The sequence below is a fragment of the Xyrauchen texanus genome, chromosome 39 (assembly GCF_025860055.1).
Source record: "Xyrauchen texanus isolate HMW12.3.18 chromosome 39, RBS_HiC_50CHRs, whole genome shotgun sequence".
Classification (NCBI taxonomy): Eukaryota; Metazoa; Chordata; class Actinopteri; order Cypriniformes; family Catostomidae; genus Xyrauchen; species Xyrauchen texanus.
Window position 1 is genome coordinate 5,122,043 of NC_068314.1, and position 25,747 is coordinate 5,147,789.

The 25,747-nt window shown below is 37.0% G+C and overlaps 1 protein-coding gene across 4 annotated transcripts; it reads left to right on the forward strand.

Annotated features, from left to right (window-relative positions):
* The first annotated feature begins 1,347 nt into the window (after positions 1–1,347).
* LOC127632383 (tumor necrosis factor receptor superfamily member 1B-like) lies at positions 1,348–18,899 on the forward strand. Of its 4 annotated transcripts, none has more exons than XM_052110943.1 (9): positions 1,348–1,486; positions 9,313–9,409; positions 9,689–9,811; positions 10,034–10,189; positions 10,543–10,633; positions 11,195–11,508; positions 12,407–12,490; positions 15,202–15,239; positions 16,502–18,899. In XM_052110943.1, the coding sequence occupies exons 1-9, from the start codon at positions 1,367–1,369 to the stop codon at positions 16,904–16,906; spliced, it is 1,428 nt and encodes a 475-aa protein (XP_051966903.1). In that variant the 5' UTR covers positions 1,348–1,366; the 3' UTR covers positions 16,907–18,899. The 4 variants fall into 4 exon arrangements, with proteins under 4 accessions (XP_051966903.1, XP_051966904.1, XP_051966905.1 ...); XM_052110944.1 differs by having other exon boundaries at positions 15,205–15,239; XM_052110945.1 differs by having other exon boundaries at positions 12,407–12,481.
* The last annotated feature ends 6,848 nt before the right edge of the window (positions 18,900–25,747 follow it).

The window sequence follows — 25,747 nt, forward strand, 5'->3', positions numbered from 1 at the left end:
GCGCCTCCATGTCCTGATATTGTCTACTATTAGTTTCTTCTTATTTATTAATCCAGGCAAATTTGTTGATGAAACATTGATTAAAATGAAGATAAAATTTATACAAAACGAAATCTTCAAGCAAAAATGGCATTCGAAGATCACTAATAATTATTTGATTATTATTCGAAAATCGCACCCCTCCACCACATGCACGCGCAAATGCATGTATAGGACACACACCAGAGCATGTGAGCAAAGCGGAGCGGTGCGACGCTTTTAAGTTAAAAAACTTAAACTTATAAATGTTGTTTTTTAATATCATCTATGTTGATTATATGAAAAGGGAACCCATGAGATGAGTAAAATAGGATCATAAGGTGACCAATATATCGGAGAAAATTTGGAATGGGTCAGACATCATTTTGACTAAAGTTTTGTTTTGGAGAAAGCGAATTTCTTTTTGTATACATTGTATCTTAATTTTAGTCAATGTTTCATCAACAAATTATCCAAAGCGTCTGCGGTATACATGTAGGCTATAGCTACCTACATATATGTCACACGGTCTAATATTTGCGCAACCTTTGAGCTCAAATTATAAAAAAAATGCATTAATTTTTTGCATGACGCGGGCCATAAAATGAATGCCGACGGGCCGGATGCGGCCCGCGGGCCGCCTGTTGAGTACCTCTGCTTACATTATAGTGTGTGTGTGTGTGTGTGTGTGTGTGTGTGTGTGTGTGTGTGTGTGTGTGTGTGTGTGTATGTGAAAGCGAGAGAGAGAGAGAGAGAGAGAGATAGAGAGAGAGAGCGAGAGAGAGAGAGAGAGAGAGCTGGATGCCCAGAGAGAGCAGGTTATGCCCATACTGTAGCCAAGGACAAATAGAAACAGAGCTGCAATTCTTAACCACCTGCCCTAATAATAATGAAATGCGAAAACACTTCTTTCCCACATTTGAAATTATTATTTAAAGTTGAAGAATGATGCACAAGCTCAATATTTACTTGGTGAACAAAGAGACTGCATTTCACTAGCAGCAAAATACATAAATTCCTGCCACAAATAGAGAGAAGAGTCGACCAAATAGTGATGCACCCTTACTCACACACACACACACACACACACACACACACACACACACACACACACACACACACTGCAAGTATATACACTGTTTATTTTTTTCCATGTTTTTTCCACACTTGTTCGATACAGAATTTGTTCTACTTTGTTCATTTTTATTTTTCCTGCTCAATTGTAAAATTGAGAGAGAGAGAGAGAGAGAGAGAGAGAGAGAGAGAGAGAGAGAGAGAGAGAGACAGACTGTCGCTTCCTGATTTTGTAAGGGGGGCAGTGAGTTCTACATTTCCTGTAGGCACGTGAATGTGTCATGATGGTCAGCGCAGTTTCACTCGCGGCGGGTCTCTGATCGACGCAAACATGATTCTCTCCATGCGATTATTAATATTTCTAGCGGCTCTGTGGCGCGTGTCAGAAGGGAAGGTAAGGAGCAGTTTTAAACTACTTGATGACTAACGAAATTAAATGATTCATTCTTATTGTTGTCTGACTTTCAAAAGTGAGGTTTGTTAAAGACATATTGGAAAAAGATTCGATGAAAAACAAAAGCGATTCTGGTATTATATATGCCATATAATGTACATAATAAAGAAATGTAGCCTTTTGATTTTTTTCCGTGTTATTTCTAGCCATTCTGGAATTTCCAACACAGCAGCTCTCTATTGGGCTGTGTCAAAACCTACAGAGCTGCCTACATAGACAGCATTTTTTGGCATGATAAATATAGGCAATCCTTCATGAGCCACCTACTTCGACTTAGTGCTGTCTGCTTAGACAACAGTTGTGCGTAATATAATCATGGGCAAAACCTTGTGTGCTGTCTACCTAGACCTAGTTATAGGCAAAATCTCATGTGCTGCCTAGTGCCTACATTATTTTTGGACATTATAGGCTAGTGAGCTGTCAACATAGACAGCATTTTTGGGCATCATACAGTAGCTGTAGGCAAATCCTAGTGTGCTGCCTACTTAGACTGCAGCATCATATGTGTCTACAAACCTAATGAGCTGCCTTTCTAGATAGTGTTTTTTGGAATTGTATATACTGTCGCAGGCTAAACATAATGTGCTGCTCCCCTAGAGAGCATTTTAGGGCCTCTGTGTCCATATAGTTTATGATACCCCAAAAATTATGCCCAGGTCGGCAGGTTTTGAGACACAGGCTTCCACTGTCGTGTCACAGCAGTTCTGATAGATCTTGTGGTTTAGGCTGAGAGGGTGGGGGAGTTCACAGATAATACTTTTAACTAGAACTTCACATCAGCGTACTTTACCAGAGAGCACACAGAGAATCAAAAGGGCAAGTGCAGTGTAGTTAAAAAGTGTTGTTTTCTGTCTCACTTTTGGTCTAGTTGTTGTCTCCCTAACCAAGGTATTCTTTCTTCTGCAGAACACAAACAAAGATTTTTAGAAGAATATCTCAGCTCTGTAGGTCCTCAAAATGCATGTGAATGGTGGACAGAACTTTGAAGCTCCAAAAAGCACATACAATCAGCATAAAAGTGATCCATACAACTCTAGTGGTTTAATTCGTGTCTTCTGAAGCAATCCAATCGGTTTTGGGTGAGAACAGACTAAAATATAACATCAGCAGACTCCTTTGCCTTAATTTCCTTGCTTGATTAAACTTCCAAGCACCATCTAGTGAGATGTAAAGTGAAAAAGAAGTAATATTTTGGTCTTTACTCACCTAAAACCGATTGGATAGCTTCAGAAGATTGTTTAAACTACTATAGTTTATGTGCTTTTTGGACCTTCAAAGTTTTGGTCACCATTCACTTGGATTGTATGGACCTACAGAGCTGAGATATTTTTCTAAAAATCTTCATTTGTGTCCTGCAGAAGAAAGTTATACATGCACATCTTGGATGGCATGAGGGTGAGCACATGATGAGATCATTTTCATTTTTGAGTGAACTATCCCTTTAAGATTAGAGTTGAGTGGCTGTTCTTCAGTGAAGTGTAGCGTAGCGGGGAGGAAGTCTGCTGGCCTATATGTGGGTCATTTCCCAGTAACAAACCTCAGCAGTTTCCTCTCATTGTCTTCAGCGTTTTTCGTGTGTTTTAGAAGACATAAGTGGTTTCAGAAATGATTCAGTCATTTTTCAGTCATCTCTTTGATTATCTCTTGGTGCACATTTCTGAAATTATTTTCACAATAAGACAATATTTGCTAACATTTTGAAATAAGCTTTTTACATTTTCTAGCCGTTCAAAGCGCTACCAGTGTCACCAAAAGGAATTGCAACAATAAAGATTGTTTTCTAACAGTTTCCCCCAAATACTACCCCACCCCAAACATAAGCCATTGGTTGAGTCAGTGTTGCCTTGTCGGGATGCTCAAACAGAGAATGTTTGAAAGAGCCATGGAATTTGATTTCAACTATCCCTTTAAGATGGAATAGGAGAAAGTTATATTTCTGCTAGAAGTTTTATCATACTGTTAGCTTTAAGGAATAGTTCACCCAAAAATGAAAATTCTCATTATTTACTCAACCCCATGCCATCCCAGATGTGTATGAATTTCTTTCTTCTGGACAACACCATTTTTTTGTTTTGAAGAATATCTCTGTAGGTCCATACAATGCAAGAGAATGTGACCAAAACTTTGAATCTCTGAAAAGCACACAAAGACAGCATAAAAGTAATCCACATGACTCCATTAATCCATGACTTCTAAAGCAATATGATATATTGCATATATAAGTCCTTTTTTGCTAGAAAATCTTCTCCCTGCCCAGTTGGTGGTGATATGCATGAAGATTGTATATCTCCAAAAAACAACAGAAGAAGAATGTGAAAGTGAAAGTGTAGATTTATAGTAGAAAAAGGACTTACAACTCTATTTTCTGCAATGCAGTCTCTGAATTGTGCAATCCTGTATCACACCGTCCTGTTTTGAGAGCCTGGTTCAGTTGGAGCTCCAATACAGGCTGTAAAAATGCAGTCTGAGTGCATTTTCAGAAGTGCAAATAGAGGTCGACCGATTAATCGGCATCGGCCAATATCCAAGTATATCAAGCCAATTATTAGGCAGGCGCATCTGTGGGCAGCCTAGTGTTGTTGTGGAAGACGTGTTCGACGCACACTGCCTCTAGAGTCATTTTCCAGTGAGCAGACCTCATCCAGTGCTAAGTTCCTTGGAGAAAACAGTAAGGATTAAATTTATATTTAATTAAAAACTTTTGATATGTTACTGACAACTTCAAGAAAAAACGCGACAAACGCGATCGGCTACTTTGGATATTGATAGCGTAGTTGAAGTTGCATTATCACAGCAGAAGGGTTGCTATCATGTCACAATAAGTAAGCAAAAATTTTGCAATTACAGACAGTGAATCTGAGACTTTTATTTGTTCTGTTTGTGTGTCTTATATTTGAGAGGGTTGTCACTCAATGCAGAGAAATAAGTAATAAAAAAGATACCAACGCACTATAGGCTAATGAAGGACTGGCTTTGGTAAGCTCGGACGTTATCGGTTCTGCTGTCAGTACTGGAGAAATTAAGAAAATACATTTATTATTGCTATAAAGAGAAAGTTATTTTATCTCGCCAGCCATTTCTATGTATAATAATATGAAACCATTTGTCTGTGATGCAATTTAGCTATTCGCAGTCAGAGAGAGAGAGAGAGAGAGAGAGATCTCGCGCACAGCGAGCACAACACAGCCCTGCTAAATGAGTGACAGAACTAAACATTCAAACATAGCCTGGTTTAGATCTGTGATATTAGTCTGATTTTATTTTATATTTCGCCTTCCAAAGATTATAAAAAGAATATTTATACATAAGCCGCATTCTGTCTAGCACAACTTCCTTCCCTTCACAGCGGTGCACTGACATTTCTCCCTAAAACTCAAACTTAACGTCAGAATCAGCACGATCGGTGATTGTTGTAAAATGCAGTCTAGCTACTGTTGCTAAATTGCGGGACGCGTTTAATAATAAAAAGAGTGCAAGAGATACAGTTCCCAAGGCGGCGCGCGCTCCGAAACACACTGCAACGAGACAAGCGAAGTATAGGCTATTTTGGAAACGACCGGCTTGGAGATTCACTTAAACACAGTTTATGTCTTAAATGGACGTAGTTATGGAAATAGTTGGGAGAAAATATGCTGCATCAGGAGCCTATTAGATCTGAACTCGGTCTTAAAGGGGAAGCATCCTAATAAACATGCCGACGATTGAGCCATTACTGCGAATCAAACAACAAAAGGCAAAGAGAAAATCATTTACAGCTCTTGAATGAATAACTTCTGCATTAATAAGCATTAATCTATCTATGATAAACTATGCAGAGTTATTTTACAATTGATTACTAGATTATTAGATTTCTTTTTAGACCACACCTGAACAGTAATGTTAGTAGACCTTCCTGAAATTAAATCACTGTGCCTATATAACGTTTATCTTTGTGTAATATATATATAACAAAAAGAACCGTTAAGAATACCGTTAAAGTACCGGTTCGATAAGCAGTATCGGTAAGATAGTAATACCACTAAAACCTTAACGATACCCATCCCTAGTTATGCCTGTGCTTCTCTTGGATGCTCTGAATATTGGATTACGTGTCTGGATTGCCCCTTAATTAAAGCTGCATTTGGATCTCAACCTTAGTGTCTCGGAGCAGTTCGTAACACCTGCTTTGTTTATTTAATATATTTGTTATACATTATTTATACAATATGTTTTTACATTATACATTTTTAATTTAAGTGTCAAGTGTTCAATAAATGTATTTGTTGAGAAATTTTGTATATCTTAAGTAATTATTTGTGTTACATTTTATCTTTCAAATAAAAGGTTCAAATAAGAGGTTAAAAACAAGCACATATCGGCCAAAATAAATCGGCTGCATTAATCGGCCAACCCGGATTTCAAAAGATCGGCATCGGCCTGAAAAAACCAATATCGGTCGACCTCTAGTGCAAAAGACTATTATGACTCAACCTTCAACTAAATGAAATTCACTGGAAAATACACTTGATCCTTGAAATGTGAAATGCTTTTGCCTTATGCTGGCGGATGTACTGTAAAAATGCATGTTAATCTTCATTACAGTACTGTAGGTAAAATATTGTATGGAGATAACATGGTTCCCCCATTGGGAGCTCGCTGCATCTGCTTCTTGTAGGGCTGCAAGAAATGATTATTTGGATATTTGTGTTGACAGAGTTTCAAGAATGTTTCATATTTCATCCCCAGAAATGAGAAAATATACTGTGGGGAAAAAAAAGAAAATCGGAAGCCTTTTCTTATTAAATTTTTTTGCACAAATACACCAAATATTTTTTTTTGCCTTTATTTATTATTATTATTATTATTTATGCATTTCTTCACAAAATACCATCAAATTGAAATGTGTAATGTTTAAAAAACAAATTTGACAAATATTTGTTTTTTTCATGAAAGTTTACTCGATTTAATTTGAAGGAATTCTACAAAATAGAAATGCATACATTTTTCTTATTATTATTTTGTTGTGTAGGATATTTTGTATTGTGATCTAAATATAGATGACGGGATCCTGACACTGAATAAGAACACAACAAGCGTGTCTGGAACCTGACATTTCTTATTACTTAAAGGCAAAAAATGAATTCTCCTTACTATAATGCATACAAAATATATAGATTTTATGATAATAATATATGATATAATGACATTTTTTTTTACTGTATAACTGTATTAAATATTATCATAAAAAAATTTGAATTACAAATAAATGTAAAAGCAAAACGCCTTAATCATTAGATTTGTAATCCTCATTATTCTAATACAGTATTATTATCATTATTTTACTGTATTACAGTAGAAATTATAGAGGCAAAATTTCTTATATATTAATGTAGTATATAATTATATTTTATTGTATAAGTACATAATGAAACCATTCAATTAATCATTAAATCACTAAATAAACCATAAAAATACCCTTGTATTTCAAATTAGCACTAGTTTGCATCCATTTTCATAATCAATTTTTTTTAATTATTATTTTAGCATGCTTCACACAATATTTTAGCCTATTTTTTAAGATTTACACTTCAATTTCATAACAAAATTAATCTAAATTGAATTGTGTAATTTTTACCTGGACATCTTTGCGTTAGATTAACCCTAGAACAATCTATTAAAAATAAAAAGAAAGAAAGAAGGCTGTGTTTACTATTTTGAATATGGCATTGTAACAAGGAGGAGGGCGTGGCCAGGCCGAGAGGGTGCACCCCTGGCATTTGAAATGCCTCCACGTCACAGGCATTTCATAATCATATCATTAAAATATCATAGATTAGCTCTTGGTACTACAGAATTGTCTTGATAAACAGGACAGGATTAGAAAATCGACAAACAGAGTCAAGCTGAAGTCTAAGATTGAATCTGAAAAGTTCCAGATATTTTCTAAAAGCCCTTTGCTTTTCCTCTGAACGGTTTGGTTTCCCGATCTGAGTTTCTCGGTCACTACTGTGTCTCTAGTGCTAATTTGCACATTATAATTTAACAAGTTAACAATCATTCCCCTGTGCCTTCACTTCTGCTTTTGTCTCGCTCTACTCCACCTTCCTGCAGCTCTGTTCATCTTCATCATGTTTGCATTCAGAGAGAGTTGTGCGTGGACACATCCTGCACTGTGTAGACACAGCAAACCACTACAGTTCAGGATCATTTTATAAACTGTGAACTTATGAACTAGATCTTTACATTTCTTAAGAAAAAAAGTGTTTGGGTGGTTGGTATGTTTCTGGGTTTCTGGGCAATGCAATGGTTTCTGGGCAATGGTTTCTAGTTGTTAGGGTGTACTGGGTAGTTGCTTTTTGTCTCCATCAAAATAGCCCACCTCCAAGTCTCAATGATTTATGGCACAGGTCCCTCCTTCAAGTAAGTCTATGGTCTGGGTAGCTCAGTGAGTATTGACGCTGACTACCACCCCTGGAGTCACAATCAAATCCTGGGTGTGCTGAGTGACTCCAGCCAGGTCTCCTAAGCAACCAAATTGACCCGGTTGCTAGGAAGGGTAGAATCAGATGGGGTAACCTTCTCGTGGTCGCGATTAGTGGTTCTCGCTCTCAATGGGGTGTGTGATAAGTTGTGCGTGGTTCCCGGAGAGTAGCAGAGTAGTGGTGTCATGCACATCGTTCCACGTGATAAGATGAAAAGCGGAGGCAACTGAGACTTGTCCTCCACCACCCGGAGTGAGGTGAGTAACCACGCCACCACGAGGACCTACTAAGTAGTGGGAATTGGGCATTCCAAATTTAATGAAAAAAAGTCTATGGAATGATTTTCGCCAATTTTATCATCAGGTAACATTTTTCAGTCAAAATACTATTAAAAAATACTATTACTATAAGTTTTGTCAAAAAGTATTTGGCACTCTCTATGACTTTTGACCAAATTTGGCCATTCGTATCATGTCTTCCACTGGGACCTTACAAAAAAAAATATGTGGTGAGTGTGCTTCACCTCTTCAATGCGTTGGTTAGTTTACCCGAAAATGCAAATTCTGTCATCATATTCTCACGCATATGTAATGCCAAAACACAAAAGGAAATGTAATGCAGAATGACAGTCTCAGTCATCATTCACATTCATTGTATGAAAAAACCTCATGGGATACTTCATATACCATTGCCTGAACCTTGGACTTAGGATAGACCTCACCGAAATGACCTACCGGTTGAACTGCAATGCACCTCACCGATCTCAGCCTGCATCACGTTGGTCTAATGATAGACTACACTCTTATAATGGAATACATACTTACTTAGTCTAATAATATTAAACCATGACTTGCACTATACATAAGTAATATTGGCATTATATTCATGATGTTAGCCAGAAGGGAATTGGCCCCCACAGTGAGTCTGGTTTCCCCCAAGGTTATTTTTCTCCAATAACCAACATCTTATGGAGTTTTGTGTTCCTTGCCACAGTCTCCTTTGGCTTGCTCACTGGAGTTCTAAATACAATTATTATTTAACCATTTAATTATTTATTTTATGACGCAATTTACAATCATTTTTAATCAAACTACACAATGACTACTCAAAGACTTTATAGATATAAAGTTTCATTTACTGTTAAAGCCTGATTTTCTGTAAAGCTGCTTTAATTTTCATGTGTTGTGAAAAGCGCTATACAAATAAAAGATTTGTGTTTCGTTCACAAAGTCAAAGTCTTCGTATCAGTTCCCGATGCATAACAATCTCACTGATGTTTGAAGTTTTGTCCCTTTTTGTTCGCAGACATCTCTACCATATAAATCAACTGGCAGCTGTATCAATAGCACCTCTGAATATTTCAACAAATTGCTACGCATGTGCTGCAGTAAATGCAAACCAGGTAAGCCTCTGAGACTCCAAATTGTCCTGTATATTTGCCATAATTAGAGATAATTATACAAATGCTTTGTTTTGCATTGGTCATTTGTGCTAGCTGACTTGGCATCACCATCTACAAATTTTATTTGAATTAATTGTTTTTTGGGGGGGGTTATTTTGCCAAGGATGTCGGTTTGATTCCCAGGGAAAACACATACTGATAAAACGTTTAAACCTTGAATAAAAGCATCTGCCAAATGCATAAATGTGAAAACTTTTGACTTATTTATACTTATTCTAGGGAACCGTCAGTTTAAGGAGTGCACTAGTGAATTGGACACTGTCTGTGAGCCCTGCCCGGATGGACAGTACTCGGAAAATATGAACCATTATGGCAATTGTTTTTCATGTAACAAATGTGATGGTAAGTCGACAGCTTCAATCCAACACTTCACAGAAGTTTGTGCTTATTTCAAAATAAATCTGAAATTGAAATTAATCATTCATTTATTATAAAATTGTCAATTACGCAGTTTTCTGACAGGCTAAATGAATTAATTTACTCATACTCAGTCTCATGTTATTGTACTTATTATTTATGAATGACTTAATCAGAACTTGAATTCCTTTCCAATTTATTTGCTAGAAAGAGGACTGATGTATGCCACAAACTGCTCAGCTTATTCCAAATCTGTTTGTGTATGCAAGCCTGGAATGTTCTGTCAAGATTATTTTAATGGCGAGTGTAAGACGTGTAAAACATATAAATCCTGCCAACCTGGTGAAGGTCTCATCAAAAATGGTATGTTAACTTTGAATCCATTTATATGTAGTCTGATCTCATTATTAATTCGGCAAAAGTAGATCGAAATTTCGTAAGCTGGAATTGGTCTGTGCAACCAAAATTCGAATTACTGCCCCCAGTGGCTGTAGATGGAAGTGTTGTTGAATGTTTGGGCACTTTTGAGCTCCAGTTAACTTTCCAGGTGAAATTTCCACAAGGTGGCGCCAAAGCAATTTGTATTTTTTTAGTTGTAAATGATGTAATGCAATCAAAACTGAGATAGTCCAGTGATTTAATGTTTTTTTTTAATGCAAAATGTGAATATTGTTTCAATAGTGAACATTAAATATACTGTGTGTTTGTGAACGCAGGCACAGCCATATCTAATGTCAAGTGTGCACCCTGTCTTGGCAGAACATTTTCTGACCACACTAACACTGAACCGTGCAAGCCACATACACAGTAAGTTGCAAATGGAAATAAAGATACTCTCTAGAAACATACTTGTGTGTACACAGGTGGGGCGTATTTAAAGGTACACTCAGTAATTTTTTTAAATATATGTACAAAATCATGATCACTCGCATGAGATGAAGACTACAGTCATATCAGTAATCAGCTTTTTCCAACTGCAATATTGCAAGCCTGATCTAACTGCACTATTGCCAACCTGATCTCATGTTTAGGTAGTTTAATGCTACCTACCCTAAACCATACTATGTGTCATCAATGTAAATGTGAGATGACAAAAGCAATTGCTGAAGCAACCACATCAACTTGCTTGATCTTCAGGACTCTTAACCCGGTATTCTGCATCGCAAGTGTAACACACTATCAGCTAAGCTACATGCAATTTGATCACATTCGAACAAGCTTAAATGTAGTTGGATATGGAATGCAAACGTTAACCTTACAAGTCATGTGCGACAGTAAAAGTGTTTTGATGTTATAACATAGCATTGTGTCCAATCATATTAGATGACTGGAACTAACTGTTGTATAATTGTCAATTTTTCACATTAGATGTGCTGGAGGATCTGTTTTGACACCTGGCACTTCTACAACTGACACAAAATGTAAAATGATGCCATCTGCAACAACCAAGGTTCCTCTTCAAACATCACCCGAGGGTGTCCCAAAGGATCCTCCGCAAGTAAAACCAACAGGATTACATAGCTTTACACAGGAAACTCAGCCAATGAACATGACTGTCACAACATCTTTACCTGCATCAAACAGAGTGATGACAAGCACAATAACAACTTTATCGAATCCAAATTCAGTCAGAGCAAATTCCGTGCATGAATCGCTTACCATGAATACAATCTACTGCATAGGTAAATATGAGCTATTATTAAACTGAATTTTGTGGTCATATATCTTTGTATAATGCCTCTTTAAATAATTTCAATTTAAATCAATATTTCATGTCATATTAAATGATAACAGAATTCATTATTTGGTGATTTATACACAATTTACAGTATCTGAAGGTTTGTTAGATGTTTAATTTGTTTCCATTTTTCTTTCTGTCATGTATGAGGACATCTCTTTTAAATACTTTGAGGGAAAATGCAAAGGCAATTTCAACATAGGCTTTATTAAAAATAAACTAAATGCAAGCCAAAACTCTCACGAGGGAGAGGAACAACAGTCAGGGCAAAAACAAACTGAAAGATAAACAAAGACAAGACCGACAGAAGTTCAGGAACCAACTGGAGAAAAGACTTGAATACATCAAATTTACAAGACTTAAAAAACAATCTGGCATAGGACTAAACACTGGGTGCTTAAATAGGGGAGAAAACAAGGAGGGTAATGAGGAAGGCAGGTGCAGCTAATGAACTAATAACAAAGCAAACGAGAGAGTGTGGTTATCACTCAAGACAGAAGAGCATGTGGGAATGAAAAACCCAAACAAAGCCATATACTCACACACACTACAGACATGATACGAGTGTCAGGATCTAGTCACAAAATGATACAAACCAAGTGACAGGATCCTGACACTGTAGACAAGACATAAGAACAAATGGCTATGAAAAGAAATCCAAAGAAATGTGTTCACACAAGTCAGAACTAAACATGGGTGTCAGAATCCAGCCACAAAAACTAAAACTAAACTAAACTAAACCAACAGAAGTTGAGGGATCCTAACACTTTCACCCATGACATTTCACTGTTCTTTAACTGTGTCTTTTGATCTGTCTGTCTCATTATTTTCTTGTTCTCTAGTCATCACTGTTGCCATGCTGGTTTTGCTGACGCTGACAGTGATGTTGATTACTTGCAGATTTCGATACAGGAAAGGTATTGTGGGTATGTTCAGTTTCACAACCTAGTGCACACACACCTCACAGACACCAGAGAGTTTCAAGTGATTTTATTGAAATGGGGGTGCCCCATCCAACCTCCATCCCCATAAAATAATTTGCTGGCGATAATTAAACTGGTCAGAACCCAACTTTTATATGTTTATTCCCCACATCGATGACCGCCCCCATCGCCCAAACCCCAGAATTTGGGGCAAAACGAAACCAAGTGCCCAACACGTCACACACAAAACTCTGAACCTTCAACCAAAGATTCCTGGATCACAACACACCACCAAAAAACATGGGCCATGTCTCCATCCTCCGATTGGCATCACCAGCAGGTGGGTGTGTCTTTAAGACCAAGCCTATACAATCTAATAGAATCTATGTATAATCTTGAATTGCATAAGGCGCACCCTTGCATCTCTAGATGCAGACTTGATGTTTTTTTTAGAATCGTAGCCCACACTCCCTCCTCCAATACCAAGTTTAAATTTTTCTCTGTCCCACTGACTCTGAATTAGCAGGGAGTAATACACTGATACCTCATGACCTTTCAAAAAGCTGTTATCACCACTCACGGAGTATCTGCTGTTTTAGGGGGGTGTATGCTACTCCCAAAAATAGTACAGAGCAGGTGGCGCAGCTGTAAATACCTATAAAACTGAGATCTGAATCCCAAAATGTTGAACTAAATTTTCAAAAGATCTCAACACTCCACTCTCATATAGGTCAGTGAGTGTAGCAACCTCCCTCACAATCCACTCTGACCAGCAGAAAGGGGACTTATTAATACACAATTTTGGGTTCTATGCTATCAAATTGCTTGAAATAAAATAGGGGGACATCTACAGGGACAGATTGTAGCTGGTAACATTTTGGAACCTTCCCAATTATAGATAAATATAATGAAGCGCACCTGCCCACATCGCTCAAACCTTTTTATTAACGGGTCAAAATTAACTCTAAATAAATCACACAAATTTTTTGGGAATAAAATACCCAACTTTTCCACTGGAAGGTACCCGGCTGAAAAAATGATTCTGGGCAGTATGGGGTCGAGCCAAAGATTCGGATTTAGGCCAATTGAACTTAGAAAAGGAATGAATGTTTCTGTGGAGGCAATGCATAGATCTAGTGGAGTCAGAGACGAATAATAAAATATCATCAGCATAAAGCAAAAGCTTATGCGCCATACCTCCCACAACCACCCCTGGAAAAGCAACTTCCTTTCTTATCGCGGCTGCTAATGACTCCAGGGCAAGACAGAACAATAATGGGGAATCCTGCCAGGTGCCCCTATATTTACTAACATTTTTAATGTGTCCATGTCCCAGGCTACTGTACCTACCTGTCTGAAATCAGCCATAATTATAAAAATGCCAAAACAGATCAACACCAGTTACCAGAATGACTATAGACCGGTGGCACTCACACCCATCATAGCAAAGTGCTTTGAAAGGATTGTTTTAAAGCACATCAAATCCATTCTCCCCCCCCCACACTGGACCAGCACCAGGTCACTTGCAGAACAAATAGATCCACAGAGGATGCCATCACCACAGCTCTTCACACTGCACTGACATGGATATAAGTAACTCCATGAGCATGTGGATCAAGGACTTTCTATCTAATCACCCAGAGACAGTCAGACTAGGTCCCCTCCTCTCCCCAAGCCTGACACTCAGCACCGGTGCACCGCAAGTCTGTGTGATGAGTCCCCTCCTTTATTTCCCTTTACACATATGACATCAAAGGAGAAGAAGTGGAGCGGGTTTCCAGCTTCAAGTTTCTAGGAACCCATATCACAGAGGACCTCAGTGGTATGGAAAAATGAACTCCACTGTCCTGTTCAGGAAGACTCAACAGCGGCTCTATTTTCTAAGAATGCTTATGAAATCCAAATCACCCCTAAAAATCATACTAAACAATGTTTTATTGAAAATGTAAAAATGCAGAAAGTTTTCTGTGATGATTAGGTTTAGGGGTTGTGTTAGGTTTAGAGGATAGAATCTATAGTTTGTACAGTATAAAAGTCATTATGTCTATGGAAAGTCCTCATAATGATAGGTAGACCAACATATGTGTGTGTGTGTGTGTGTGTGTGTGTGTGTGTGTGTGTGTGTGTGTGTGTGTGTGTGTGTGTGTGTGTGTGTGTGTGTGTGTGCGTGTTTTTGTGATTTACGAGGACAATTTTGTAAGTTACAAATTAGTAATTACAAGGGTATTATGCTATAAATGTGATTTATGAGGACATTTCTAATGTCCCCATAATTCAAATCGCTTAAAAATCATACTAAACAATGTTTTATTGAAAATGTAAAAATGCAGAAAGTTTTCTGTGATGATTAGGTTTAGGGGTTGTGTTAGGTTTAGAGGATAGAATCTATAGTTTGTACAGTATAAAAGTCATTATGTCTATGGAAAGTCCTCATAATGATAGGTAGACCAACATATGTGTGTGTGTGTGTGTGTGTGTGTGTGTGTGTGTGTCTGTCTGTGTCTGTTTGTTTTAGGAGCTGTACAGCAAATTTTTGTTTTGAAAATATTTTGTTGTACGTCAAGTGCAATGACAGTAAATGCATTCTATTCTAAATATTATCAGCTCCAAAGGTTCAGATTGGGCTCTTATTTAAATCAAATCCACATCATTGTCATTTGGTTTCCATATTAACTTTTGAATGCTTTAGCTGACATTTTTCTGTATTCCTCCAGCAGGTATAGTTAAGGCTGAGATCGTAGAAGACAAAAAGGTAAAATTTATAATGTTTTTAATGCAGTATTTATTGCTTGATTAAATTGTGTGTTTGAAGGAATTATTTTGGAGCAACTTCAAATCAATCAAAAAAGATGCTTGAAAGTAGTAGAGAGAGAGAAGATAACTAGCAACACTCGTTGGTTGAAGAATTTAAACTTTAGTTTAAAATAAAGTTTAAGATTTCCTTAAGATTTCAAAAGTAGCATGCTACATTGTTGTCTAATGACTTTAATACAGCAAGGGGCATCCAGTTATCATTCATTAGTATTTGAATTAGTTTTTGTGTAAACATTTTTTAAACTTTGTAAAAATTATGTTACAATTGTAAGTATTTGTAAAACTTACTCAAAATGTATTGAAATCGGTTGAAGGTAATAATCTTAAAATGACAAAAACATCTGCCGATTAATCAGCCTGGCCGATATATAGATATGTCACTAAAGTTAACTCATTGCATCATTAGATAAAGTATTCCATGCAGTCAGGAGAAACCACAATTTTTGCAAATATTGTTGCAGAAATTTACAATACATTTTGGTTAATCGGTCTATCACTAAAGTCGATAGCATTGCATCATATGAGAATGTATGCCACATAGTGGGGCGAATTCAATATTGTTGCAACTATTGTTAAACATTTACAATATTTACTCAAAATTAATTCAAATCAGTCGATGCCGATAATCTCAAAATATCAGGCAATTAATCAGCCTGGCTGATATATCGGTCTATCATTAAAGTCTAGCGCATTGTGTCATGAGATAAAGTATTCCACGCAGTCGGGGGAATTCACTATTGTTGCAAACACTGTTAAATGTTTTCAATATTTCCTCAAAATTAATTCAAATCGTCCAATGCTGATAATATAACAAAGACCAAATATCAGCCGATTAATCAGCCTGGCCGATATATCTGTCCATCGCTAAAGTCGAGCACATTGCTTCATGAGGCAAAGTATTCTACACAGTCGGGTGAAATTACTATTGTTGCAAATATTGTTAAATATGTACTCAAAATTAATTAAAACCGTCTGATGACGATAATATAGAAAATACCAAAATCTGCTGATAATCAGCCTGGCCGATATATCGGTCCATCGCTAAAGTTCAGCCATGAACCCCACTAAATCCCCCCTCCCAGTTGAGCAGTATTGTAGTATGCTATACCAGACTTTTCAAATGCAACAATAATCCAACATGATTATTCACTTGATATCGTTCTCTTATTTCAACTCTTTCCCATGTATTGTTCTCTCCAGCAAGAGCAAGGTCTGTTGGTGAACTGCACACCTGATTGTCCGTTATTATTACCCACTAATGGGTGCCAAAAAGAGCCCTCCATGACATCATCAGAGAGCCACAGTCAGCCAGACTCAAGCCAGAGCCACATTAGCAGTGATTGGATAGAACATGCCAGCCAGGAGGAGACTCTACCAGAGCAACCATCCGTCTCCAGTCCCTTAGTCAATCTGAGCATCACAGCCACATTCAACTGTCAAATGAACCCAGCTTGCTGTTCCATACCACTTACTCCTGCAATGCTGACACCCAAAGGTGAAGCTCCGGTGCAACTTTCTCACGAGGAGGTCTGTATCTCCTGCCAGCAAGAAGACGGCAAAGAAGCCCTGCAGTCGGTGCAGGAGAGCGACCCACGTGTGTTCTGATTGGCAGATTCCAAGCTTGCATCATTAACCAAAAGAGCATGAGCGAAAAGATTTTTATTGCGTTAGACCCCTTAAAATGGTTTGATGAACACAGTTTTCTTCCCTGTGTTGATGCAAGTCTTTTTAAACAAGAAGTTGGGGTGGGACAAATAAAAGGGCCGGTACCTTTTTTTTTAAATAGTCTGTAGCCTTTAGGAGAGTGAACCACGTATGCGCCGATTGGAGGATTCAAAGCGTGTTATTAACTGAGAGCAAGGCAAATCAAACATTTTATCGAATAGGTGCAGGGTTCCTTTCTGTTGGCGTATTTCCTATTGAAATAGAAAGTTGGCACGATTTATGTACCATAGTGTTTTTGGAGCATTCTGCTGACGAAACATTGAAAAATGTCTTTTATGGAAGAAATTTCCATAAAACTCCAGACAACACGAGTTGTTGAAAATTAGACGTTATCAAGGAGCTTTGTGTATGTCATTAAAGAGACGGTAAATCTCTCCCTCACAGCCTCATTTTCATTCTCGTCAAAAATCAAATATGGCGCTTCTGTGCAGGTCCATCCTCTGACATTTTGACTTGTGCTTTTACACATTTTAGAATAATAGTTAAGTCATCAAAACTATAAAATACACACAAATAGATCTAGGGGAATTGTGTTGTGACAAAAAATATATAAAAAAAGTTAAATATTTAGTATTGAAAAGATTAAAAATACTTGTACAAGAAATGTATACAAAGACAAAATTTTAATTTGTCTACTAAACTTATTCCAAGCACTTTGTCTTAAAAGACTGTAGTGTACACCTTTCTATGAAATCTTCATGTTTTTTGGCAATTTCAAGCATTGTATAGCCTTCATTCCTCAAAACAATGATTGACTGATGAGTTTCTATAGAAACATTTTTTTTTGCTATTTTTTACCTAATATTGACCTTAAGACATGCCAATCTATTGCATACTGTGGAAACTCAAAAAGAAACACAAAGACAATGTTAAGCTTCATTTAACGAACCAAATAGCTTTCAGCTGTGTTTGATATAATGAAATATGTGATTTTCTAGAACCAAATTAGCAATTTAGCATGATTACTCAAGGATAAGGTGTTGGAGTGATGGCTGCTGGAAATGGGGCCTGTCTAGATTTTATAAAAAAAGAATCCTTTTTTTTTTTTTCAAATAGTGATGGTGCTGTTTTTTTTTTTTGTTTGTTTGTTTTTTACATCAGTAATGCCCTGACTATACTTTGTGATCAGTTGAATGCCACTTTGGTGAATTAAAGTACCAATATCCTTCCGAAATAGCAAAATCTGGACATCCTTCCAAACTTTTGGCTGCCAATGTATATATATATATATATATATATATATATATATATATATATATATATATATATATATATATATATATCAATAATCATGAAACACATACAAATCGAGTCAAGCCTTGTATGTTTCATTAATGGCTGTAGAAAATGTTATTGTACAGTCTGATATATGGAGCTAGCGCCACCCAGTGGTTGATATTTTCTGTGCTTTCCAAGTTGTTTTACAGTCAAAACTGTCTTTCCCCGCGTGCTAAAAGGGAGAGGTGAATGTATTATTCTGAGATGTTTTATGAAGTGAGAAATGAGTAGGCTTTCGGGGACTTTTTAAGATTTTATTTAAACGAGCCTTCTGTTACTGCACGGGTTTACCAAAAACTGTAATAAGGAAATTCTGTCATAATTTACTTCCCCCTCATGTTGTTTCAAACCTGTTTGTCTTATTTTATTCCGTCGAACAGAAAAGGAAATGTTAGTCAGAATGACAGTCACCATTCACTTTCATAGTATGAAGAGAAGATGCAATAAAAGTGAATGGTGACTGAGACTAACATTCAACCAAACGTAGGCCTACATCTCCTTTTGTGTGCCACGGAAGAAACTCATATAGGTTTGGAACAACATGATGGTGAGTAAATGCTGACAGAATTTCATTTAATATTGCCTACTTTGGATTGCCAGATTATAAATTTTATAATGATATATATATATATAATTGATATATATATATATATATATATATATATATGTATATATATATATATATATATATATATATATATATATATATATATATATATATATATATATATATATATATATATATATATAATTTTTTTTATATTCAAATGTTGAATCCCTTGTAAAGAAATATTTTAATTGTACAGTTTTGTAATATACATTTTATACATAGTATATAAAAAACAACAATATTCTGGAGTGTTTGACTGTAATCTTTTTAGTATTTGCAATGCAACCACCCAGAACACCTTAGCAACACCATAGCAATGCCCTGGCAACCACCCAGAACACCCTGGAGATGTAGCAGTCAGGTTTGCACAAGCAAGCACCACTCACAAATATAAAGCTAGATTATATTTTACAAGTTAAATCCCTCACTTAATAGATTTCTGGAATGTCATAAACTTACAACTTGATACTACATTATTGTCAAGGCCAAACTGGATTTTCTTACAAGCACATCTATTATATATAGCTAATGTTGGTAGACCACCAGCACAAAAACTGGCAGAGACCCAAAGTGTTAACAGACAGAAGGAATCAGAGAGCATCAGAGGAATCAAACATCTCTTTAGGAGCTGATTAATTATTGATTATGGCCTCCAAGGGTGTTTTGATGGTTGCTGCACTTCCACATCAATAATGCACTGCTCAATTGAACCCTGCTTTATTCACTAAAGCGTGGAACAGTGTCTTTAGAATCCCATTAACTGTTTGTTGTGGGACTGGTGCAGTAAACTTGGTTTTAATTTTTTGCACGGGGAGTACTCATTTGATTTTCTTTTCTTTTTCTAGATTTTGAATAGAGGATGTTAAAATGGGTATCCAGAAGCACTCTTTTGGATACAAAATACAGCATATCTTTTAAAATATGTTCAATAATCCCATTATAATGTTAGAAACTCATAATACAAACACACACATGCATATATACACACACACACACGCAGGTTTGGGCTGTAACAAAATACATGTAATGGCGTATTCAGAATACAATAATTAAGGAACTGTATTCAGCCACCTGTATTGGTCGAATGCTTTTAGAATACTTCTCACACAATGACCACTAAATAAGGCAGGAAGAAACTTGATCTTGTCAATCAAGTGAGAAACTTTCTTGACTTTTTCTTGAGTTTTTCTTAACAGTGCAGATGTGAGCTGCATTCTCTCGTCCCCAGACCAGCTGCAAGTTGTTTCATGCCAAATCGGGCTCATTTTAAAACACAATCACGTGTTAAAATATCAAAATCCCTGGTTGCGTTTTTGGGTTACTATAAAAATGGACCACAGTCACCAAAAGGTTTGATCTCAGGCACTACAGAACAGTGTTGGGTAAGTAATCAATTACTAGTTAATAAATACTAATTACATATTCTACAGTGTAATTAGATTACTGTACTAATTACTCTGTCTGAAAAGTAATTGCATTACTTATTACTCGACCAGATGACAAATTCAGACATGAAACTGTTCTTTTAATTCTTTCAAATAAATCATATAAAATCAAATACATTATTCATGAACTGGTCAAAGAATTTAAGGGGGCAGCGATTAGAAAACATATTTTAACATTAGACATTAAATTACGATTTTAAATACACTTGTTCTAATACAGTATTTAACACAATTACATTTACAGAAGTAAATTGCAGAAGTGTAATTAAATTACTTAAAAATAAGAGTAATCTCTTACTTTTGATGAAAAAGTAATTTAATTACAGTAATTAATTACTTAGTAATGCATTACACCCAGCACTGCTAAAGAATGAAAATTCAACATCTTATACATGTATCATAATTGCCGGATTGAATTTCTGGCAACAGCACGGCACACCACTGGCGCGCTTCCAATCACAATCAGCGCACATTTGGCTGTGCACCAACTTCAATCCAGTCTGCAATATTTTTTTTCCACAAATATAACATTTGCGCACATTATATATTGTTTCCCGTGATCATTGTTGTGTAAATGCAATTGAAGACGTTGTAAAGATGGATGCATTTGGTGAGTCATGCTCTTGCATTTGGTGAGTCATGTCCACATCAGAAACTTGCAGAATGAAGAACTGTTGAGAAATAGCAGAGGGCAGTCACGTGCACTTCATCTTTATCAGCACACTTGATGTAATGAACCACTTAATTTTATTTTGCGAAACGTGCTGAATGGGCCGCAATAAGCTAAAATGAGCCATCGCGTTATGCCGAACGGACCAACGGTGCCGCGATATGCAGAAAAGGTCAGCGAACACATGGTCCACACAAACTCCACACAGCTAATGTGTGACCCTCCCTTTGAAATGACTGACCTCTGATCTTATATCTGTCTTTTGTCGAATGCAGTGAAAAGGCTGCTTCAGTCCTGGAATAAGCAAGAAAATGATCTGCAAAAATGTAATGAGTTCTTTTCAAGTTTACCGGTAAATAAAATTGTAAGGAGTATGCTTCACACTATTCTCCGCGGCATCCACACACAACTCACCACACGCCCCACCGAGAGCGAGAACCACATTATAGCAACCATGAGGAGGTTATCCCATGTGACTCTTAAAAAAAAAAAAGAAAGATGCCCAGGGTCCCTGCTCATCTGTGTGAACGTGCTTTAGGCATGGAGGCATGAGGACTGCAGATGTGGCCAGGGCAATAAACTGCAATGTCCGTACTGTGAGACACCTAAGACAGGGAGACAGGAAGGACAGCTGATCATCCTCGCAGTGTGTACCTTGTGTAACAACACTGTGGGACAGGTATAGGATGGCAACAACAACTGCCTGAGTTACACCAGGAATGCACAATCCCTCCAACAGTGCTCAGACTGTCCAAAATAGGCTGAGAGAGGCTGGACTGAGGGCTTGTAGGCCTGTTGTAAGGCAGGTCCTTTCCAGACATCACTGGCAACAACGTCGCCTATGGGCACAAACCCACCTTCGCTGGACCAGACAGGACTGGCAAAAAGTGCTCTTCACTGGTGAGTCGCGGTTTTGTCTCATCAGGGGAGATGGTCGGACTCAAGTTTATCATTGAAGGAATGAGCGTTACACCGAGGCCTGTACTCTGTAGCGGGATCGATTTGGAGGTGGAGTGTCCGTCATGGTCTGGGGCGGTGTGTCACAGCATCATAGACTGAGCTTGTTGTCATTGCAGGCAATCTCAACACTGTGTGTTAACACGGAAGACATCCTCTTCCCTCATTTGGAACCAGCCATACTGCTCATTCTGTGCGTGATTTCCTGCAAGACAGGAATGTCAGTGTTCTGCCATGTACAGCAAAGAGCCCGGATCTCAATCCAATTTAGCAGGTCTGGGACCTGTTGGATCTGAGGGTGAGGGCTAGGGCCATTCCCCCAGAAATGTCTGGAAACTTGCAAGTGCCTTGGTGGAAGAGTGGGGTAACATCTCACAGCAATAACTAGCAAATCTGGAGCAGTTCATGAGGAGGAGATGCACTGCAGTACTTAATGCAGCTGGTGACCACACCAGATACTGACTGTTACTTTGGATTTTGACTTTGTTCAGGGATACATTATTCCATTTCTGTTAGTCACATGTTTGTGAAACTTGTTCAGTTTATGTCTTAGTAGTTGAATCTTTATGTTCATACAAATATTTACACATGTTAAATTTGCTGAAAATAAAAGCAGTTGAAAGTGAAAAGTGAACAATATATATAGTATATTCAGAAGCATTCTTTTGGGAACCAAATACAGCATATCTTTCAAAATATATTCTATAATAGGCTACCATTATAATGTCCGGATGAAGCTCATGAAAACTTTCAAGAACATGTGCAGATCATATTACACCAAAAATTAGAAAGTATATTTTACTTTAGGAAAATTATGACTACTTCGTGTGACCATTAATACACACACACACACACACACATACAAATATATATATATATATATATATATATATATATATATATATATATATATATATATATATATATATATATATATATATATATTTATTTATTTATTTATTTATTTATTAAAAATTATATATTTTATACATGAACCTATATTGACAAGTCATCATACTGTATATGCTTTAAATAATAATAAAAAAAATATATATAACCATATTTTACTAAACTGTTAAAATTATAAAAAATGACTGTAGTAATGATAATCACAATATTGAGAATAAAAATAATAATGAATAATAATAGTAAAACAAATATTCCTAATTATCAAGGCACTATGTTAAAAGTTTAAAATATCGTAATGGTCCTAAATACAGGCTTCCATTTTCATGTAATATATGATTACTGGTTTTATTTGTTTTGATTTTGGGGTGAAATGTGATTTGGACATGTTTCGTGTGATTAACCCATCTGTACACATAAACACTTGACAGTGACTCATTGTAGTTGATGTTGCTTCTTTCAGATCCATTCCTTTTGTGAAACCACAGCAAAGTGTGAGAAGAAAAGCGTTACAGGTGTTATAAAGAGTAAGCAAAAACCGGAGATTTCATTTCATTGGTGGGAAATGGCTTGTTTGCTCTCGTAATCATGCACTATGTGACAGGAAATCCTATGATACACAGGCATCTTGTTAGGGTATACGATGGAAGTGTTGAAACCAGCAGCCAACCTACTAACCTAAAAACATGCTGCTTTCACCAATGCATTGTAGTCTAGCTATGAATGAATTAGGATCTTATTGCATGGTTTCATGTGTTGCACTAAAAATACTAGTTGTGCTGCAACTGTGAGGTGCATCCATAAGATAAACTAAACCGCAACCACAGGACCGCACTCCGAAACTACAGCTTAACTCAAACCTGCCACTGATGAATGTGTCTGACAACCACATGAAATTGATGAATCAGCACTCTATATGCTTTTCCTGTAAAATAAGCCCAGGTGCACAAGGCATTCTTATTTCCTTTGGGTGTACTTATATATTTGTGACAGTAAGCACTGTCAATTTCATTTTCTGTTTAAAGTGTCTTTGCAAAATTCAAAACACAATCACCAGAATAACTCAGGTCACTAATAAATGTAAGAAAATTGTGCATTCCTAAAAGGACGTCACCCAAAAAATCCTCTTATCATTTGCTCACCTGAGGGTCAAAGGTCAGCTTCTGAAGTGAGATGTGAGGTCAGTAATGGGAAATGTGGATGCATGAGTAAAGATAAAAACACTGCAATCTACATTGGCATTTTTAGAAAGTGTTTGAAAATAATAGACAATATTTCTGTTTAATGCATCAGGTCATTTTAAGCAACCCTGACTAGAAATAAGGGTCACCTTGCGCTGCTAATCAGTACAATGCTTTTAGGTAATACTAAAACACACACACATATACACATTATATATATATATATATATATATATATATATATATATATATATATATATATATATATATATATATTAGTTATATATATTTAAGCATTGATTTATTCATTTCAATTTCATTACTCAATTCTATTAAATTGAATTGAGTAATCTTTAACAAATAAAATGAATGAAACTTAAATATACAGGTGAACCTCGAAAAATTTGAATATCGTACAAAAGTTCATTAATTTCAGTAATTCAACTTAAAAGGTGAAACTAATATATTATATACACTCATTACAAGCAAAGTAAGATATTTCAAGCCTTTATTTGATATAATTTTGATGATTATGGCTTACAGCTTATGAAAACCCCAAATTCAGAATCTCAGAAAATTAGAATATTGTGAAAAGGTTCAGTATTGTAGGCACAAAGTGTCACACTCTAATCAGCTAAACACCTGCAAAGGGTTCCTGAGCCTTTAAATGGTCTCTCAGTCTGGTTCAGTTGAATTCACAATCATGGGGAAGACTGCTGACCTGACAGTTGTGCAGAAAACCATCATTGACACCCTCCACAAGGAGGGAAAGCCTCAAAAGGTAACTGCAAAAGAAGCTGGATGTTCTCAAAGTGCTGTATCAAAGCACATTAATAGAAAGTTAAGTGGAAGGGAAAAGTGTGGAAGAAAAAGGTGCACAAGCAGCAGGGATGACCGTAGCCTGGAGAGGATTGTCAGGAAAAGGCCATTCAAATGTGTGGGGGAGCTTCACAAGGAGTGGACTGAGCCTGGAGTTACTGCATCAAGAGCCACCACACACAGACGGGTCCTGGACATGGGCTTCAAATGTCAAACGTCTTACCTGGGCTAAAGAAAAAAAGAACTGGTCTGTTGCTGTAACATTCACCTTGTCTCGTTTTGCCCTTACCTCTTCTGTGCCCATTTCGTCCCGTATTTAACTCCACAGTCCCTTTGTTAGCGTGCACGTTCCCTGTTATTAGTTTCACCTGCACCCGCCCCCTCTGGCTCTCGCGCTCGCTCACAATCACCAGAGTATTAGTTTCACCCGTACTCGTCCCAATCACTAGGTTATTCGTTTCACCTGCACCGCTCGTTTTTTCCCCTATATATATCACAACCCTTTCGTTTCACTCTGGTTGGTTATTGTTTAGTTTACCCCTTCGCTTTGCCAGCTCTAGTGTTCCCCTAGCTCTCCCTTGTCTTTTCCTCTCGCTTGTTTCGTTTTGATATACTCTGATTCCCCGGCTTCGACCTAACGTTCCCCTCGACTACTCTTCTGTGGATTTGCCTCTGTTCTATTTTGATTCCCCGGCTTCAACCTCACACCCCCCCTTGACTCCTCTTCACTGGATTTGCCCTTTTGTACTGTTGCCTGCTTTGTGGAATAAAGCAGTTTACTCCGACATTGTGACAGTCTCGTCTTGTGTGTGTGCGTGACAGTTGCTCAGTGGTCCAAAGTCCTCTTTTCTGATG